Source organism: Bombina bombina, chromosome 3 (assembly GCF_027579735.1).
Source record: "Bombina bombina isolate aBomBom1 chromosome 3, aBomBom1.pri, whole genome shotgun sequence".
Classification (NCBI taxonomy): domain Eukaryota; kingdom Metazoa; phylum Chordata; class Amphibia; order Anura; family Bombinatoridae; genus Bombina; species Bombina bombina.
This window is the reverse complement of record NC_069501.1, coordinates 1,120,790,085-1,120,805,286: the sequence shown is the minus strand read 5'-3', so window position 1 is coordinate 1,120,805,286 and position 15,202 is coordinate 1,120,790,085. Positions and strand designations below refer to the sequence as shown.

At 41.1% G+C, this 15,202-nt stretch overlaps 1 protein-coding gene across 2 annotated transcripts in view; it reads left to right on the top strand.

Annotated features, from left to right (window-relative positions):
- PAN3 (poly(A) specific ribonuclease subunit PAN3) overlaps nt 1-15,202 on the top strand; it is a 339,245-nt gene that overhangs the window by 207,557 nt on the left and 116,486 nt on the right. For both annotated transcript variants that reach the window (XM_053708481.1, XM_053708482.1), the window contains exon 13: nt 11,509-11,674. In XM_053708481.1, the coding sequence (XP_053564456.1) occupies nt 11,509-11,674 (166 nt within the window). The remainder of the gene's footprint in view (nt 1-11,508; nt 11,675-15,202) is intronic.

The following is a 15,202-nucleotide window of genomic DNA, read 5'->3' as shown; positions in this document are numbered from 1 at the left end:
TTTTTTGCCTCTTCAGCAGTCGGTGAAGATTTTGGTGCTCAGTGTTTTATTTCTCCAACATTGGTGTGTCCGGTCCACGGCGTCATCCATAACTTGTGGGAATATCTCTTCCCCAACAGGAAATGGCAAAGAGTACAGCAAAAGCTGTCCATATAGTCCCTCCCAGGCTCCGCCCACCCCAGACATTCTCTTTGCCGTTGCACAGGCAACATCTCCACGGAGATGGTTAAGAGTATGTGGTGTTTAGTTGTAGTTTTTTGTTCTACTATCAAGAGTTTGTTATTTTAAAATAGTGCTGGTATGTACTATTTACTCTGAAACAGAAAAAGATGAAGAGTTCTGTTTGTGAGAGGAATATGATTTTAGCAGCAGTAACTAAAATCGTTTGCTGTTTCCACATAGGACTGTTGAGATGAAATAACTTCAGTTGGGGGAAACAGTTAGCAGACTTTTCTGCTTAAGGTATGACTAGCCATATTTCTAACAAGACTGTAATGCTGGAAGGCTGTCATTTCCCCTCATGGGGACCGGTAAGCCATTTTCTTAGTCTCAAACAGAATAAAGGGCTTAATATGGGCTATAAAACTGGTAGACACTTTTATGGGCAAGATCGATTGCTTTATTTGGTCATTTTATACAGATTGAGGTTGAATTTCACACTTATAAACTTTGGGGAACGTTTTTTAACGTCAGGCACTGGTTTAGACACCTTTTCAGTCAGGAAGGGCCTTCACTGTAGTAGGCTGAGCCTCATTTTCGCGCCATTACTGCACAGTTACTTTTGAGAGCAAGACATGCAGCTGCATGTGTGTGGATCTGAAAGTAGTTGAAAAGGTTCCTAGAAGGCTTCATTTGGTATCGTATTCCCCCCTGGGTTTGGTAAAGTCGCAGCAAAGGCTGTAGCTGGGACTGTAGAGGGGTTAAATCTGTAACCGGCTCCGGTTTCTTCATTTTAAGGGTTAAAGCTCTGAAAATTTGGGTGCAATACTTTGAATGCTTTAAGACACTGTGGTGAAAATTTGGTAAAATTTGAACAATTCCTTCATTGTTTTTCACATATTCAGTAATAAAGTGTGCCCTGTTTAAAATTTAAAGAGACAGTAACGGTTTTAATTAAAACGTTTTTTTGTACTTTATTGACAAGTTTAAGCCTGTTTAACATGTCTGTACCTTCAGATAAGCTATGTTCTCTATGTATGGAAGCCAATGTGTCTCCCCCTTCCAAATTGTGTGATAATTGTGCCATAGCGTCCAAACAAAGTAAGGACAGTATTGCCACAGATAGTAAGGTTGCCCAAGATGGTTCATCAGATGAAGAGAGTAAAGATAGTTCTACTTCATCTCACTCTGTGTCTACACCAGTTTTGCCCACGCAGGAGACGCCTAGTACTTCTAGCGCGCCAATGCTTGTTACTATGCAACAATTGGCGACAGTAATGGATAACTCCATAGCTAATTTTTTATCCAAAATACCTGCATTTCAGAGAAAGCGCAATTGCTCTGTTTTAAACACTGTAGAGCAGGAGGGCGCTGATGATAATTGTTCTGTCATACCCTCACACCATTCTGAAGGGGCCATGAGGGAGGTTTTGTCAGATGGGGAAATTTCAGATTCAGGTAGAATTTCTCAACAGGCAGAACCTGATGTTGTGACATTTAAATTTAAATTAGAGCACCTCCGCGCACTGCTTAAGGAGGTGTTATCTACTCTGGATGATTGTGACAACCTGGTCATTCCAGAAAAATTGTGTAAGATGGACAAGTTCCTAGAGGTTCCGGTGCACCCCGACGCTTTTCCTATACCCAAGCGGGTGGCGGACATAGTGAACAAGGAGTGGGAGAAGCCCGGCATACCTTTTGTTCCCCCTCCAATATTTAAGAAATTATTTCCTATGGTCGACCCCAGAAAGGACTTATGGCAGACAGTCCCTAAGGTCGAGGGGGCAGTTTCTACACTAAACAAGCGCACTACTATTCCTATCGAGGATAATTGTGCTTTCAAAGATCCTATGGAGGGTTTGCTTAAAAAGATTTTTGTTCAGCAAGGTTACCTCCTACAACCTATTTCGTGCATTGTTCCTGTCACTACAGCAGCGTGGTTCTGGTTCGAGGAACTAGAAAAGTCGCTCAATAGAGAGACTCCGTATGAGGAGGTTATGGACAGAATACACCCACTTAAGTTAGCTAATTCCTTTATTTTAGATGCCGCTTTGCAGTTAGCTAGATTAGCGGCGAAAAATTCTGGGTTTGCAATTGTGGCGCGCAGAGCGCTCTGGCTAAAGTCTTGGTCAGCGGATGTATCTTCCAAGACAAAATTGCTTAATATCCCCTTCAAGGGTAAAACCCTTTTTGGACCAGAGTTGAAAGAGATCATCTCAGACATCACTGGGGGTAAGGGCCATGCCCTCCCACAAGATAGGCCTTTCAAGGCCAAGAATAAGTCTAATTTTCGTTCCTTTCGCAATTTCAGGAACGGACCGGCCTCCAACTCTGCAGCCTCTAGACAAGAGGGTAATGCTTCGCAGACCAAACCAGCTTGGAAACCGATGCAAGGCTGGAACAAGGGTAAACAGGCCAAGAAGCCTGCTGCTGCTACCAAAACAGCATGAAGGAGCAGCCCCCGATCCGGGACCGGATCTAGTAGGGGGCAGACTCTCTCTCTTTGCTCAGGCTTGGGCAAGAGATGTTCAGGATCCCTGGGCACTAGAAATAGTTTCTCAGGGTTATCTTCTGGAATTCAAGGAACTACCCCCAAGGGGAAGGTTCCACATGTCTCACTTATCTTTAAACCAAATAAAGAGACAGGCATTCTTACATTGTGTAGAAGACCTGTTAAAAATGGGAGTGATACACCCAGTTCCAATTGTGGAACAAGGACTGGGTTTTTACTCAAATCTGTTTGTAGTTCCCAAAAAAGAGGGAACCTTCAGACCAATTCTAGATATAAAGATTCTAAACAAATTTCTCAAAGTACCATCGTTCAAAATGGAAACTATCCGAACGATTTTACCCTCAATCCAGGAGGGTCAATTTATGACTACCGTGGATTTAAAGGATGCGTATCTACATATTCCTATCCACAAAGATCATCACCAGTTCCTAAGGTTCGCCTTTCTGGACAAACATTACCAGTTTGTGGCTCTCCCATTCGGGCTAGCCACTGCTCCAAGGATTTTCACAAAGGTACTCGGGGCCCTTCTAGTGGTTCTAAGACCAAGGGGCATTGCAGTGGCACCTTACTTGGACGACATTCTGATACAAGCGTCGTCTCTTTCAAAGGCAAAGGCTCACACAGACATCGTTCTGGCCTTTCTCAGATCTCACGGCTGGAAGGTGAACACATAAAAAAGTTCCCTGTCTCCGTCGACAAGAGTCCCCTTCTTGGGGACAATAATAGATTCGTTAGAAATGAAGATTTTCCTGACAGATGTCAGAAAGTCAAAGCTTCTAAACGCTTGTCAAGTTCTTCACTCTGTTCCTCGACCTTCCATAGCTCAGTGCATGGAAGTAGTAGGATTGATGGTTGCAGCAATGGACATAGTTCCTTTTGCGCGAATTAATCTAAGACCATTACAACTGTGCATGCTCAAACAGTGGAATGGGGACTATACAGACTTGTCTCCAGTGATCCAAGTAGATCAGAAGACCAGAGACTCACTACGTTGGTGGCTAACCCTGGATCATCTGTCCCAGGGAATGAGCTTCCGCAGACCAGAGTGGGTCATCGTCACGACCGACGCCAGTCTAGTGGGCTGGGGCGCGGTCTGGGACTCCCTGAAGGCTCAGGGTCTATGGTCTCGGGAAGAATCTCTTCTCCCGATAAACATTCTGGAACTGAGAGCGATATTCAATACTCTCAAAGCTTGGCCTCCGCTAGCAAAGGCCAGATTCATAAGATTCCAATCAGACAACATGACGACAGTTGCTTACATCAACCATCAGGGGGGAACAAGGAGTTCCCTGGCGATGAGAGAAGTGACCAAGATCATAAAATGGGCGGAGGATCACTCCTGCCACCTATTTGCGATCCACATCCCAGGAGTGGAAAACTGGGAGGTGGATTATCTGAGTCGTCAGACATTCCATCCGGGGGAGTGGGAACTCCACCCGGAGATATTTGCCCAGTTGACACAATTATGGGGCATTCCAGACATGGATCTGATGGCATCTCGTCAGAACTTCAAAGTTCCTTGCTACGGGTCCAGATCCAGGGATCCCAGGGCGACTCTAGTGGATGCATTAGTAGCGCCTTGGACCTTCAACCTAGCTTATGTTTTTCCACCGTTTCCTCTCATTCCCAGGCTGGTAGCCAGGATCAAACAGGAGAGGGCCTCTGATTTTGATAGCTCCTGCGTGGTCACGCAGGACTTGGTATGCAGATCTGGTGAATATGTCATCGGCTCCACCATGGAAGCTACCTTTGAGACGGGATCTTCTGGTACAGGGTCCATTCGAACATCCAAATCTAGTCTCTCTCCAGCTGACGGCTTGGAAATTGAACGCTTGATTTTATATAAGCGTGGGTTTTCGGATTCTGTGATAGATACTCTGGTACAAGCCAGAAAACCTGTAACTAGAAAGATTTACCATAAAATATGGAAAAGATATATCTGTTGGTGTGAATCCAAGGCATTCTCATGGAGTAAGATTAAAATTCCTAGGATCCTTTCCTTCCTACAAGAGGGTTTGGATAAGGGATTATCAGCGAGTTCTCTACAGGGACAGATTTCTGCTTTATCTGTCTTGTTACACAAACGACTGGCAGCTGTGCCAGATGTTCAAGCCTTTGTTCAGGCTTTGGTCAGGATCAAGCCTGTTTACAGGCCGTTGACTCCTCCCTGGAGTTTAAATTTAGTTCTTTCAGTTCTCCAAGGGGTTCCGTTTGAACCTTTACATTCCATAGATATTAAGTTGTTATCTTGGAAAGTTTTGTTTTTAGTTGCTATTTCTTCTGCTAGAAGAGTTTCTGAGTTATCTGCTCTGCAGTGTACTCCGTGCTATCTGGTGTTCCATTCAGATAAGGTCGTTTTGCGTACAAAACCTGGTTTTCTTCCAAAAGTTGTTTCCAACAAGAATATTAACCAGGAATTAGTTGTGCCTTCTTTGTGTCCGAATCCAGTTTCAAAGAAGGAACGTTTGTTACACAATTTAGATGTAGTCCGTGCTTTAAAGTTTTATCTAGAAGCAACAAAGGATTTCAGACAAACCTCTTCTCTGTTTGTCGTCTATTCTGGTAAAAGGAGAGGTCAAAAAGCTACTGCTACCTCTCTTTCCTTTTGGCTGAAAAGCATCATCCGATTGGCTTATGAGACTGCCGGACGGCAGCCTCCTGAAAGAGTCACAGCTCACTCTACTAGGGCTGTGGCTTCCACATGGGCCTTCAAGAACGAGGCTTCTGTTGATCAGATATGTAAGGCAGCGACTTGGTCTTCCCTGCACACTTTTGCCAAATTCTACAAATTTGATACTTTTGCTTCTTCGGAGGCTATCTTTGGGAGAGAGGTTTTGCAAGCCGTGGTGCCTTCCGTTTAGGTAACCTGTTTGGCTCCCTCCCTTCATCCGTGTCCTAAAGCTTTGGTATTGGTTCCCACAAGTTATGGATGACGCCGTGGACTGGACACACCAATGTTGGAGAAAACAGAATTTATGCTTACCTGATAAATTACTTTCCACGGCCCGCCCTGGTTTTTTAATCAGGTTTGATAAATTTATTTCTTTAACTACAGTCACCACGGCACCCTATAGTTTCTCCTGTTTTTTCTCCTGTCCGTCGGTCGAATGACTGGGGTGGGCGGAGCCTGGGAGGGACTATATGGACAGCTTTTGCTGTACTCTTTGCCATTTCCTGTTGGGGAAGAGATATTCCCACAAGTTATGGATGACGCCGTGGACCGGACACACCGTTGGAGAAAGTAATTTATCAGGTAAGCATAAATTCTGTTTTTAAGAAGGGGATCTTTGATCATGTGTTCCCCTCATAAGGTGAAACTTTGAAGAGAGGGTCAAAAGAGAGTACTGGGCTGTGCAATGTGTCCATGAATCCCACAGGAGAGTTAAAAGCCTGCCACAGGTGTCACTGGGACTGGTCCTTCAGCCCCTTCCTGTTTGGCCATCTAGATGTACTTCCTCAGTGTATCCTCTGCTCTTTAGGGCAGTACTGGATGTACTCTCTACTCCTGTATACTCATGTAACATCTGGCCTAGCTACAGCTCCAAGAATTTTTACAAAGGTTCTCGGTGCCCTGCTGTCTGTAATCAGAGAACAGGGTATTGTGGTATTTCCTTATTTGGACGATATCTTGGTACTTGCTCAGTCTTTACATTTAGCAGAATCTTATACGAATCGACTTGTGTTGTTTCTTCAAGATCATGGTTGGAGGATCAATTCACTAAAAAGTTCATTGATTCCTCAGACAAGGGTAACCTTTCTGGGTTTCCAGATAGATTCAGTGTCCATGACTCTGTCTTTGACAGACAAGAGACGTCTAAAATTGATTTCAGCTTGTCGAAACCTTCAGTCACAATCATTCCCTTCGGTAGCCTTATGCATGGAAATTCTAGGTCTTATGACTGCTGCATCGGACGCGATCCCCTTTGCTCGTTTTCACATGCGACCTCTTCAGCTCTGTATGCTGAATCAATGGTGCAGGGATTACACAAAGATATCTCAATTAATATCTTTAAAACCGATTGTACGACACTCTCTAACGTGGTGGACAGATCACCATCGTTTAATTCAGGGGGCTTCTTTTGTTCTTCCGACCTGGACTGTAATTTCAACAGATGCAAGTCTTACAGGTTGGGGAGCTGTGTGGGGATCTCTGACGGCACAAGGAGTTTGGGAATCTCAGGAGGTGAGATTACCGATCAATATTTTGGAACTCCGTGCAATTTTCAGAGCTCTTCAGTCTTGGCCTCTTCTGAAGAGAGAATCGTTCATTTGTTTTCAGACAGACAATGTCACAACTGTGGCATACATCAATCATCAAGGAGGGACTCACAATCCTCTGGCTATGAAAGAAGTATCTCGAATTCTGGTTTGGGCGGAATCCAGCTCCTGTCTAATCTCTGCGGTTCATATCCCAGGTATAGACAATTGGGAAGCAGATTATCTCAGTCGCCAAACGTTGCATCCGGGCGAATGGTCTCTTCACCCAGAGGTATTTCTTCAGATTGTTCAAATGTGGGAGCTTCCAGAAATAGATCTGATGGCATCTCATCTAAACAAGAAACTTCCCAGGTATCTGTCCAGATCCCGGGATCCTCAGGCGGAAGCAGTGGGTGCATTATCACTTCCTTGGCAGTTTCTTCCTGCCTATATCTTGCCGCCTCTAGTTCTTCTTCCAAGTGTAATCTCCAAGATTCTGAAGGAATGCTAGTTTGTTTTGCTGGTAGCTCCGGCATGGCCTCACAGGTTTTGGTATGCGGATCTTGTCCGGATGGCCTCTTGCCATCCGTGGACTCTTCCGCTAAGACCAAGGTCCTTTTTTCCATCAGGATCTCAAATCCTTAAATTTAAAGGTATGGTGATTGAACGCTTGATTCTTGGTGAAAGAGGTTTCTCTGACTCTGTGATTAATACTATGTTACAGGCTCGTAAATCTGTATCCAGAGAGATATATTATAGAGTCTGGAAGACTTATATTTCTTGGTGTCTTTCTCATCATTTTTCTTGGCATTCTTTTAGAATTCCGAGAATTTTAGTGTTTCTTCAGGATGGTTTAGATAAAGGTTTATCCGCAAGTTCTTTGAAAGGACAAATCTCTGCACTTTCTGTTCTTTTTCACAGAAAGATTGCTAATCTTCCTGATATTCATTGTTTTGTACAAGCTTTGGTTCGTATAAAACCTGTCATTAAGTCAATTTCTCCTCCTTGGAGTTTGAATTTGGTTCTGGGGGCTCTTCAAGCTCCTCCTTTTGAACCCATGCATTCATTGGACATTAAATTACTTTCTTGGAAAGTTTTGTTCCTTTTGGCGATCTCTTCTGCCAGAAGAGTCTCTGAATTATCTGCTCTTTCTTGTGAGTCTCCTTTTCTGATTTTTCATCAGGATAAGGCGGTGTTGCGAACTTCTTTTGAATTTTTACCTAAGGTTGTGAATTCCAACAACATTAGTAGAGAAATTGTGGTTCCTTCATTATGTCCTAATCCTAAGAATTCTAAGGAGAAATTGTTGCATTCTTTGGATGTTGTTAGAGCTTTGAAATATTATGTTGAAGCTACTAAGTCTTTCCGAAAAGACTTCTAGTCTATTTGTTATCTTTTCCGGTTCTAGAAAAGGCCAGAAAGCTTCTGCCATTTCTTTGGCATCTTGGTTGAAATCTTTAATTCATCATGCCTATGTCGAGTCGGGTAAAACTCTGCCTCAAAGGATTACAGCTCATTCTACTAGGTCAGTTTCTACTTCCTGGGCGTTTAGGAATGAAGCTTCGGTTGATCAGATTTGCAAAGCAGCAACTTGGTCCTCTTTGCATACTTTTTCTAAATTCTACCATTTTGATGTATTTTCTTCTTCTGAAGCAGTTTTTGGTAGAAAAGTACTTCAGGCAGCGGTTTCAGTTGGAATCTTCTGTTTATGTTTTTCATTAAACTTTATTTTGGGTGTGGATTATTTTCAGCAGGAATTGGCTGTCTTTATTTTATCCCTCCCTCTCTAGTGACTCTTGCGTGGAAAGATCCACATCTTGGGTAGTCATCCCATACGTCACTAGCTCATGGACTCTTGCTAATTACATGAAAGAAAACATAATTTATGTAAGAACTTACCTGATAAATTAATTTCTTTCATATTAGCAAGAGTCCATGAGGCCCGCCCTTTTTTGTGGTGGTTATGATTTTTTTGTATAAAGCACAATTCTTCCAATTCCTTATTTTATATGCTTTCGCACTTTTTTCTTATCACCCCACTCCTTGGCTATTCGTTAAACTGAATTGTGGGTGTGGTGAGGGGTGTATTTATAGGCATTTTAAGGTTTGGGAAACTTTGCCCCTCCTGGTAGGAATGTATATCCCATACGTCACTAGCTCATGGACTCTTGCTAATATGAAAGAAATGAATTTATCAGGTAAGTTCTTACATAAATTATGTTTTTCTTTACCTTTTTTTAAAAAAATATACTCCGATCAGTTGGGGCGCAAAGATTTGGTCGCAAGGCTTTTTCACGTCTGTTTTTCTGACACATTGTGGTCAGTCTTTGTTTTTTTATGTTTTTTTTTAAAGCCTGTTAGTATATGTATCTGAAGCAGATATGTTTGAAAAGGATGTGGTTTAAACATTTGCTTTTCATACATGGATATAGTCAAGATATTTTTACACCTGTACTGAAAAGCCCTATGGTTACTTCCTTTTTTCTTTAAATATTTTATCAAAATTGGAATTAAAGCTATGCTTGAATTGCGCATTTAAAAGAACATAATAGCCCCATATGCTAAATCACATGAAAGTGAAGCAGCTTAACTGTAAAAGGCACATATTTGCCACAAACTGTCTTCAGCTCGCAATAGTAAGTGCTTTGGAACAGTTATCCTTCAGCTAATGTTAGCTGCATTTTAAAAAAAATAGTCACCTTCTTTATCATTGCTAAAGTGTCACACTTTGCTTTACTGTGATCTCAAGAGATTTCATAGTAAATTTCTTAAACTGAGGAGAAAAATAACATGACTGTGCCTGCACATGCCAGATGGACGCTTCCTTGCAAGTCCTGAAACTTGCATCCGGATTGGCTGCTTAAAGTCCTTTTACAATGGGGTGTAGCTACTGAGGAAATTTTGAGGTAAAATATCTGGGGGGTTTTAACATTGATATTTTCTTGTCCACTTTTTACAGCGATGCTGCACCACTTTCATGTGCGACAATATTTGGGTTATTATGTCTTTTAAAGGGGCATAGAAGTGTGAAAAATAAATGTTTAAATGTGTTGGATAATGTTATTATTGAACTGGTTCTTGCATATAACTGTTTAACCCCTGCAAATGGATTAAATATATAGTTAAAATCAGCTACAGAGTAGCAATGCACTATTTACTTGCAGCTAGCTGAAAACAGCTTATGATAAGTAACAAGTATATGCAGTAGTGGTTCTATTGGGGAGCAAGGGATGCAAAGCATCCAAAATCTTCTATTTTGCACCCCATTTGGAGGAGAGTGAAGAGGAAAAAATACTGCTTCTTGCCCCTATCCTTTTATGCAGTCCACATTTCACAGCTGCCTAACTACACCCCTGGACCATCTGGCTCTTCCCTCAGAATACCTGAGACTCAATATCACCCCTACCACTGGTATAGGAGTATAGCCTCTAAACACCAGCTAGCTCCCGGTAGGGTATTGCTGCCCCTGAGCCTACTTAGGTTTTTACATTACCTGGTCCACATGTCAGAGCTAAATGTTCAGAATGAGTGTTTCCTAATTGGGTGTAAGATTATGCTCCCTCATTTCCTGCCTTTGGACATTAGTATTTAAAGGACCACTAAATAAAGTAGAATTGAATAATTGACAAATGCACAACAAAAAGACAATTCAACAGCACTTATTTTGAATTTGAAATGAGCAGTAGAATATTTTCTAGCAAATTTCAAAGTTAATCCAATTTTCCCTCCCTGTGTATCATATAGCAGACATCAGCCCATCATAAAATGCATAGATGTATATACTGTGTACTTTTGCACATGCTCAGTCCTCATGATTGTTCATGCAAAACTGATAATCTACCTTTTTAAAAAAGCAAATGAGTACAGAGAATGTGAGGTAGGAGAGGGGAAAACAAAACCTCACAGATAAATTAGTTAGTGTCAGTAAACCTAAAAAATAGTTATATAATTCTGCACATAGTGCAGAATTATATAACATTATATTAGTGCTATCGTTATAAAACGTAATATTCCCTTTTAATTTTTTTAAAATATGTCAGTTTTTCAGACCCGCTCTCTGCGCTCTTCTGAGCGGGTCTGTTTTTATTATACAGCGCATCGGGCCAGCTGTATAGTCACAGCCCGGCCCAACCACGCCATAACACTAAGTGCAGCTCTCTCCTGCTGTCAGACAGAGCAGGAGCGAGCTGCACTTAGTGTTATGGCGCTGTCGGGCCGGGGTGTGACTATACAGCTGGCCCGATGTGCTGTGTAATAAAAACAGACCCGCTCAGAAGAGCACAGAGAGCTGGTCTGAAAAACTGATATATTTTTTAAAAAATTAAAAGGGAATATTAAGTTTTATAACGATAGCACTAATATAATTGTTATATAATTCTGCACTATGTGCAGAATTATATAACATTATTTTTTAGGTTTACTGTCCCTTTAAAAGTATTAACCTCCAAGTATTTTACAGCAAAAGAAAGCAAAATAAATGAATGTATATTGCGATAATGTTTCATTTTCAATAATGAAACATTTTTGTGGTGTTAAAATACCATGTTTAATGGTCAGTTTAGTGTGTATAACTCCACTATGTAGCTGTACCCAGGTCATGGTTTATTTATTTTACATGCTTTTTTTGTTTTACTTTTCAGGCCAACATGATGGTCCAGTTCCCAGGCAACATGCTGGGTTGCTTCCAGAATCCCTCATTTGGGCCTATGTTGTCCAGCTAAGTTCTGCTTTGCGAACCATTCACACTGCAGGACTAGCATGTCGTGTAATGGATCCCACAAAAATTCTTATTACTGGTAAAACCAGGTACAGATATCTGCTATTTATATATTCACTTTGAAATGACTTGTATTGTTGCCAACTTGCCATGTATATTAGGACATTTTCCAGCCTCTTAAAATCACACATTAAGTCACAGATGCTTACCCCCTCCACAGTATTGCTCTATAAGTTGTCCCATCAGGTTTGCTTTCAATGTACCACTATATTTCTTTCATGTAATTGGCAATCATCCATGAGCTAGTGATGTATGGGATATACAATCCTACCAGGAGGGGCAAAGTTTCCCAAACCTCAAAATGTCTATAAATACACCCCTCACCACAGTCACAATTCAGTTTTTACAAACTTTGCCTCCTATGGAGGTGGTGAAGTAAGTTTCTACGTTGATATGCGCTTCTCAGCCTTTTTTAAGCCCGATTCCTCTGAGTACAGTGAATGTCAGAGGGATGTGAAGGGAGTATCACCTATAAAATGCAATGGTTTTCCTCACAGGGATCTATTTCATAGGTTCTCTGTTATCGGTCGTAGAGATTCATCTCCTACCTCCCTTTTCAGATCGACGATATACTCTCATATTCCATTACCTTGACTGATAACCGTTTCAGTACTGGTTTGGCCTTTCCTTGCATCGGAACTGTGAACTGTTTGCTTGTTCTGGTTTGGCTATATGTGGATGGGTGTCTTTTGGTAAATATGTTTTCATTACTTAAGACACTCTCAGCTATGGTTTGGCACTTTATGTATTTATATAAAGTTCTAAATATATGTATTGTGCTTATATTTGCCATGATTCAGGTTTTCAGCATATTTCCTTTTTGCAGACTGTCAGTTTCATATCTGGGAAATTCTTTTTTATGAAAATTTATTTCTTACCTGGGGTATAGTCTCTTTTTCAAATTGACTGTCTTTTAAATTCATTAGGCTCGCGAGGGCGCAAAATGCCAAAGTTTATTGCGTCATTCTTGGCGCAAGATTTTTTGGCGCAAAGTTACGTTCGTTGATGATGTCATTTCCGGCATCTTAGTTGACGCCGAGTCCTTCACAAGGTTTCCAGATGTTTTTGGCACCAAAAAATATTTTTCTGTTTGTTGTGAGTCATACTTGGCACCAATATTTAAGACCCCATTCCTTTTTTGCCTCTTGCCTTTTTCTATGTCAGAGGGCTATGCTGTTTGCATTTTTTCCCATTCCTGAAACTGCCATATAAGGAAATTGATAATTTTGCTTTATGTTGTTTTTCTCTTACATTTGCAAGATGTCTCAATCTGATCCTGTCTCAGAATTCACTGTTGGATCCCAGCTGCGTGATAACAGTTCTACCAAAGCTAAGTGCGTTTGTTGTAAACTTGTGGAGATTATACCTCCAGCTGTGGTTTGTAATAGTTGTCGTAATAAACGTTTACATGCAGAAAATGTATCCATCAGTAGTAGTTCATTACCTGTTGCTGTTCCCTCAACATCTAATGCACAAGATATACCTATACATTTAAAATAATTTATTTATTTTTCTATTCAGAAGGCTTTGTCTGCCATCCCGCCTTCTAATAAACCTAAAAGGTCTTTTAAAACTTCTCATAGAGTTGATGAAATTTCAAATGACCGGCAATACTGATTTATCCTTCTCTGATGAGGATCTATCTGATTCAGAAGATCCTGGCTCAGATATTGACACTGGCAAATCCTCTTATTTATTTAAAATTGAGTATATTCGTTCTTTATTAAAATAAGTGTTGATTACATTGGATATGAAGGAAACTAGTCCTCTTGATATTAAAACTAGTAAACGTTTAAATTCCGTTTATAAGCCTCCTGTGGTTATTCCAGAGGTTTTTCAATTTCCTGATGCTATTTCTGATATGATTTCTAAAGCATGGAATAGGCCTGGTACTTCTTTTATTCCCTTCAGTAGCTATGTGCATGGAAGTTTTAGGTTTCATGACTGCAGCATCGGACGCGATCCCCTTTGCTCGTTTTCATGTGAGACCTCTCCAGCTTTGTATGCTGAACCAATGGTGCAGGGATTATACAAGGATATCACAATTAATATCCTTAAATCACAATGTTCGACTTTCTCTGACTTGGTGGTAAGATCACCATTGTATAATTTTAGGGACCTCTTTCATTCGTCCAACCTGTACTGTGATCACAACAAATGCGAGTCTTTCAGGTTGGGGAGCTGTTTGGGGATCTCTGACAGCACAAGGGGTTTAGAAATTTCAAGAGGCGAGATTACCAATCAATATTTTGGAACTCCGTGGAATTCTCAGGGCTCTTCAGTTTTGGCCTCTGTTTAAGAGAGAACCGTTCATTTGTTTTCAGACAGACAATATCACAACTGTGGCATATGCCAATCATCAGGGTGGGACTCACAGTCCTCAAGCTATGAAAGAAGTATCTTGGATACTTGTTTGGGCAGAATCCAGCTCCTGTCAAAATTTCTGCGGTACATATCCCAGGTATAGACAATTGGGAAGCGGATTATCTCACTCGTCCGACTTTACATCCGGGAAGATGTGGGGGCTTCCAGAAATCGATCTGATGGCTTCTAATCTAAACAAAAAACTTCCCAAGTACCTGTCCAGGTCCAGGGTTCCTCAGGCGGAAGCAGTAGATCCGTTGACACTTCCTTGGTGTTATCAACTGGCTTATATTTTTCCGCCTCTGGTTCTTCTTCTTCCAAGAGTGATCTCCAAAATCATCATGGAGCAATTGTTTGTGCTGCTGGTGGCTCCAGCATGGCCTCACAAGTTTTGGTATGCGGATCTTGTTCGGATGTCCAGTTGCCAACCTTAGCCACTTCCATTAAGGCCAGACCTTCTATCTCAAGGTCCGTTTTTCCATCAAGATCTCAAATCATTAGATTTGAAGGTATGGAAATTGAACGCTTAGTGCTTAGTCAGAGGTTTCTTTGACTCAGTGATTAATACTATGTTGCAGGCTCGTAAATCTTTTTCTAGAAAGATTTATTATCGAGTTTGGAAGACTTGCATTTCATGGTGTTCTTCTCATAAATTCTCTTGGCATTTTTAGAATTCCTAGAATTTTACAGTTTCTTCAGGATGGTTTGGATAAGGGTTTGTCTGCAAGTTCATTGAAAGGACAAATCTCTGCTCTTTCTGTTTTTTTCCACAGGAAAATTGCTAAACTTCCTGACATTCATTGTTTTGTACATGCTTTGGTTTGTATCAAGCCTGTCATTAAATCAATCTCTCTCCTCCTTGGAGTCTTGGTTTTGAAGGCTTTACAGGCTCCTCCATTTGAGCCTATGCATTCTTTGGACATTAAAGGATTCCAAAACTTTTAAATTTTAAGCAAATTTAGATCACCAATTTCGTATCACCAAAGTTTATAGCTCATAACTTACCTATTTATACAGCTTAACGATCTTTCTGAATATATTAAAAGTATAATTTTATATTTCAGGTATGACGTAACTAAAGGCAACCCTCTATTGTGGGCCGATTAATAACAAACTAAATTGCCAATCCGATTGCGTTCCAACGCATATCATTAAGTGACCAGGCGCATGTGCATTGCGATCCGTTTACTCAC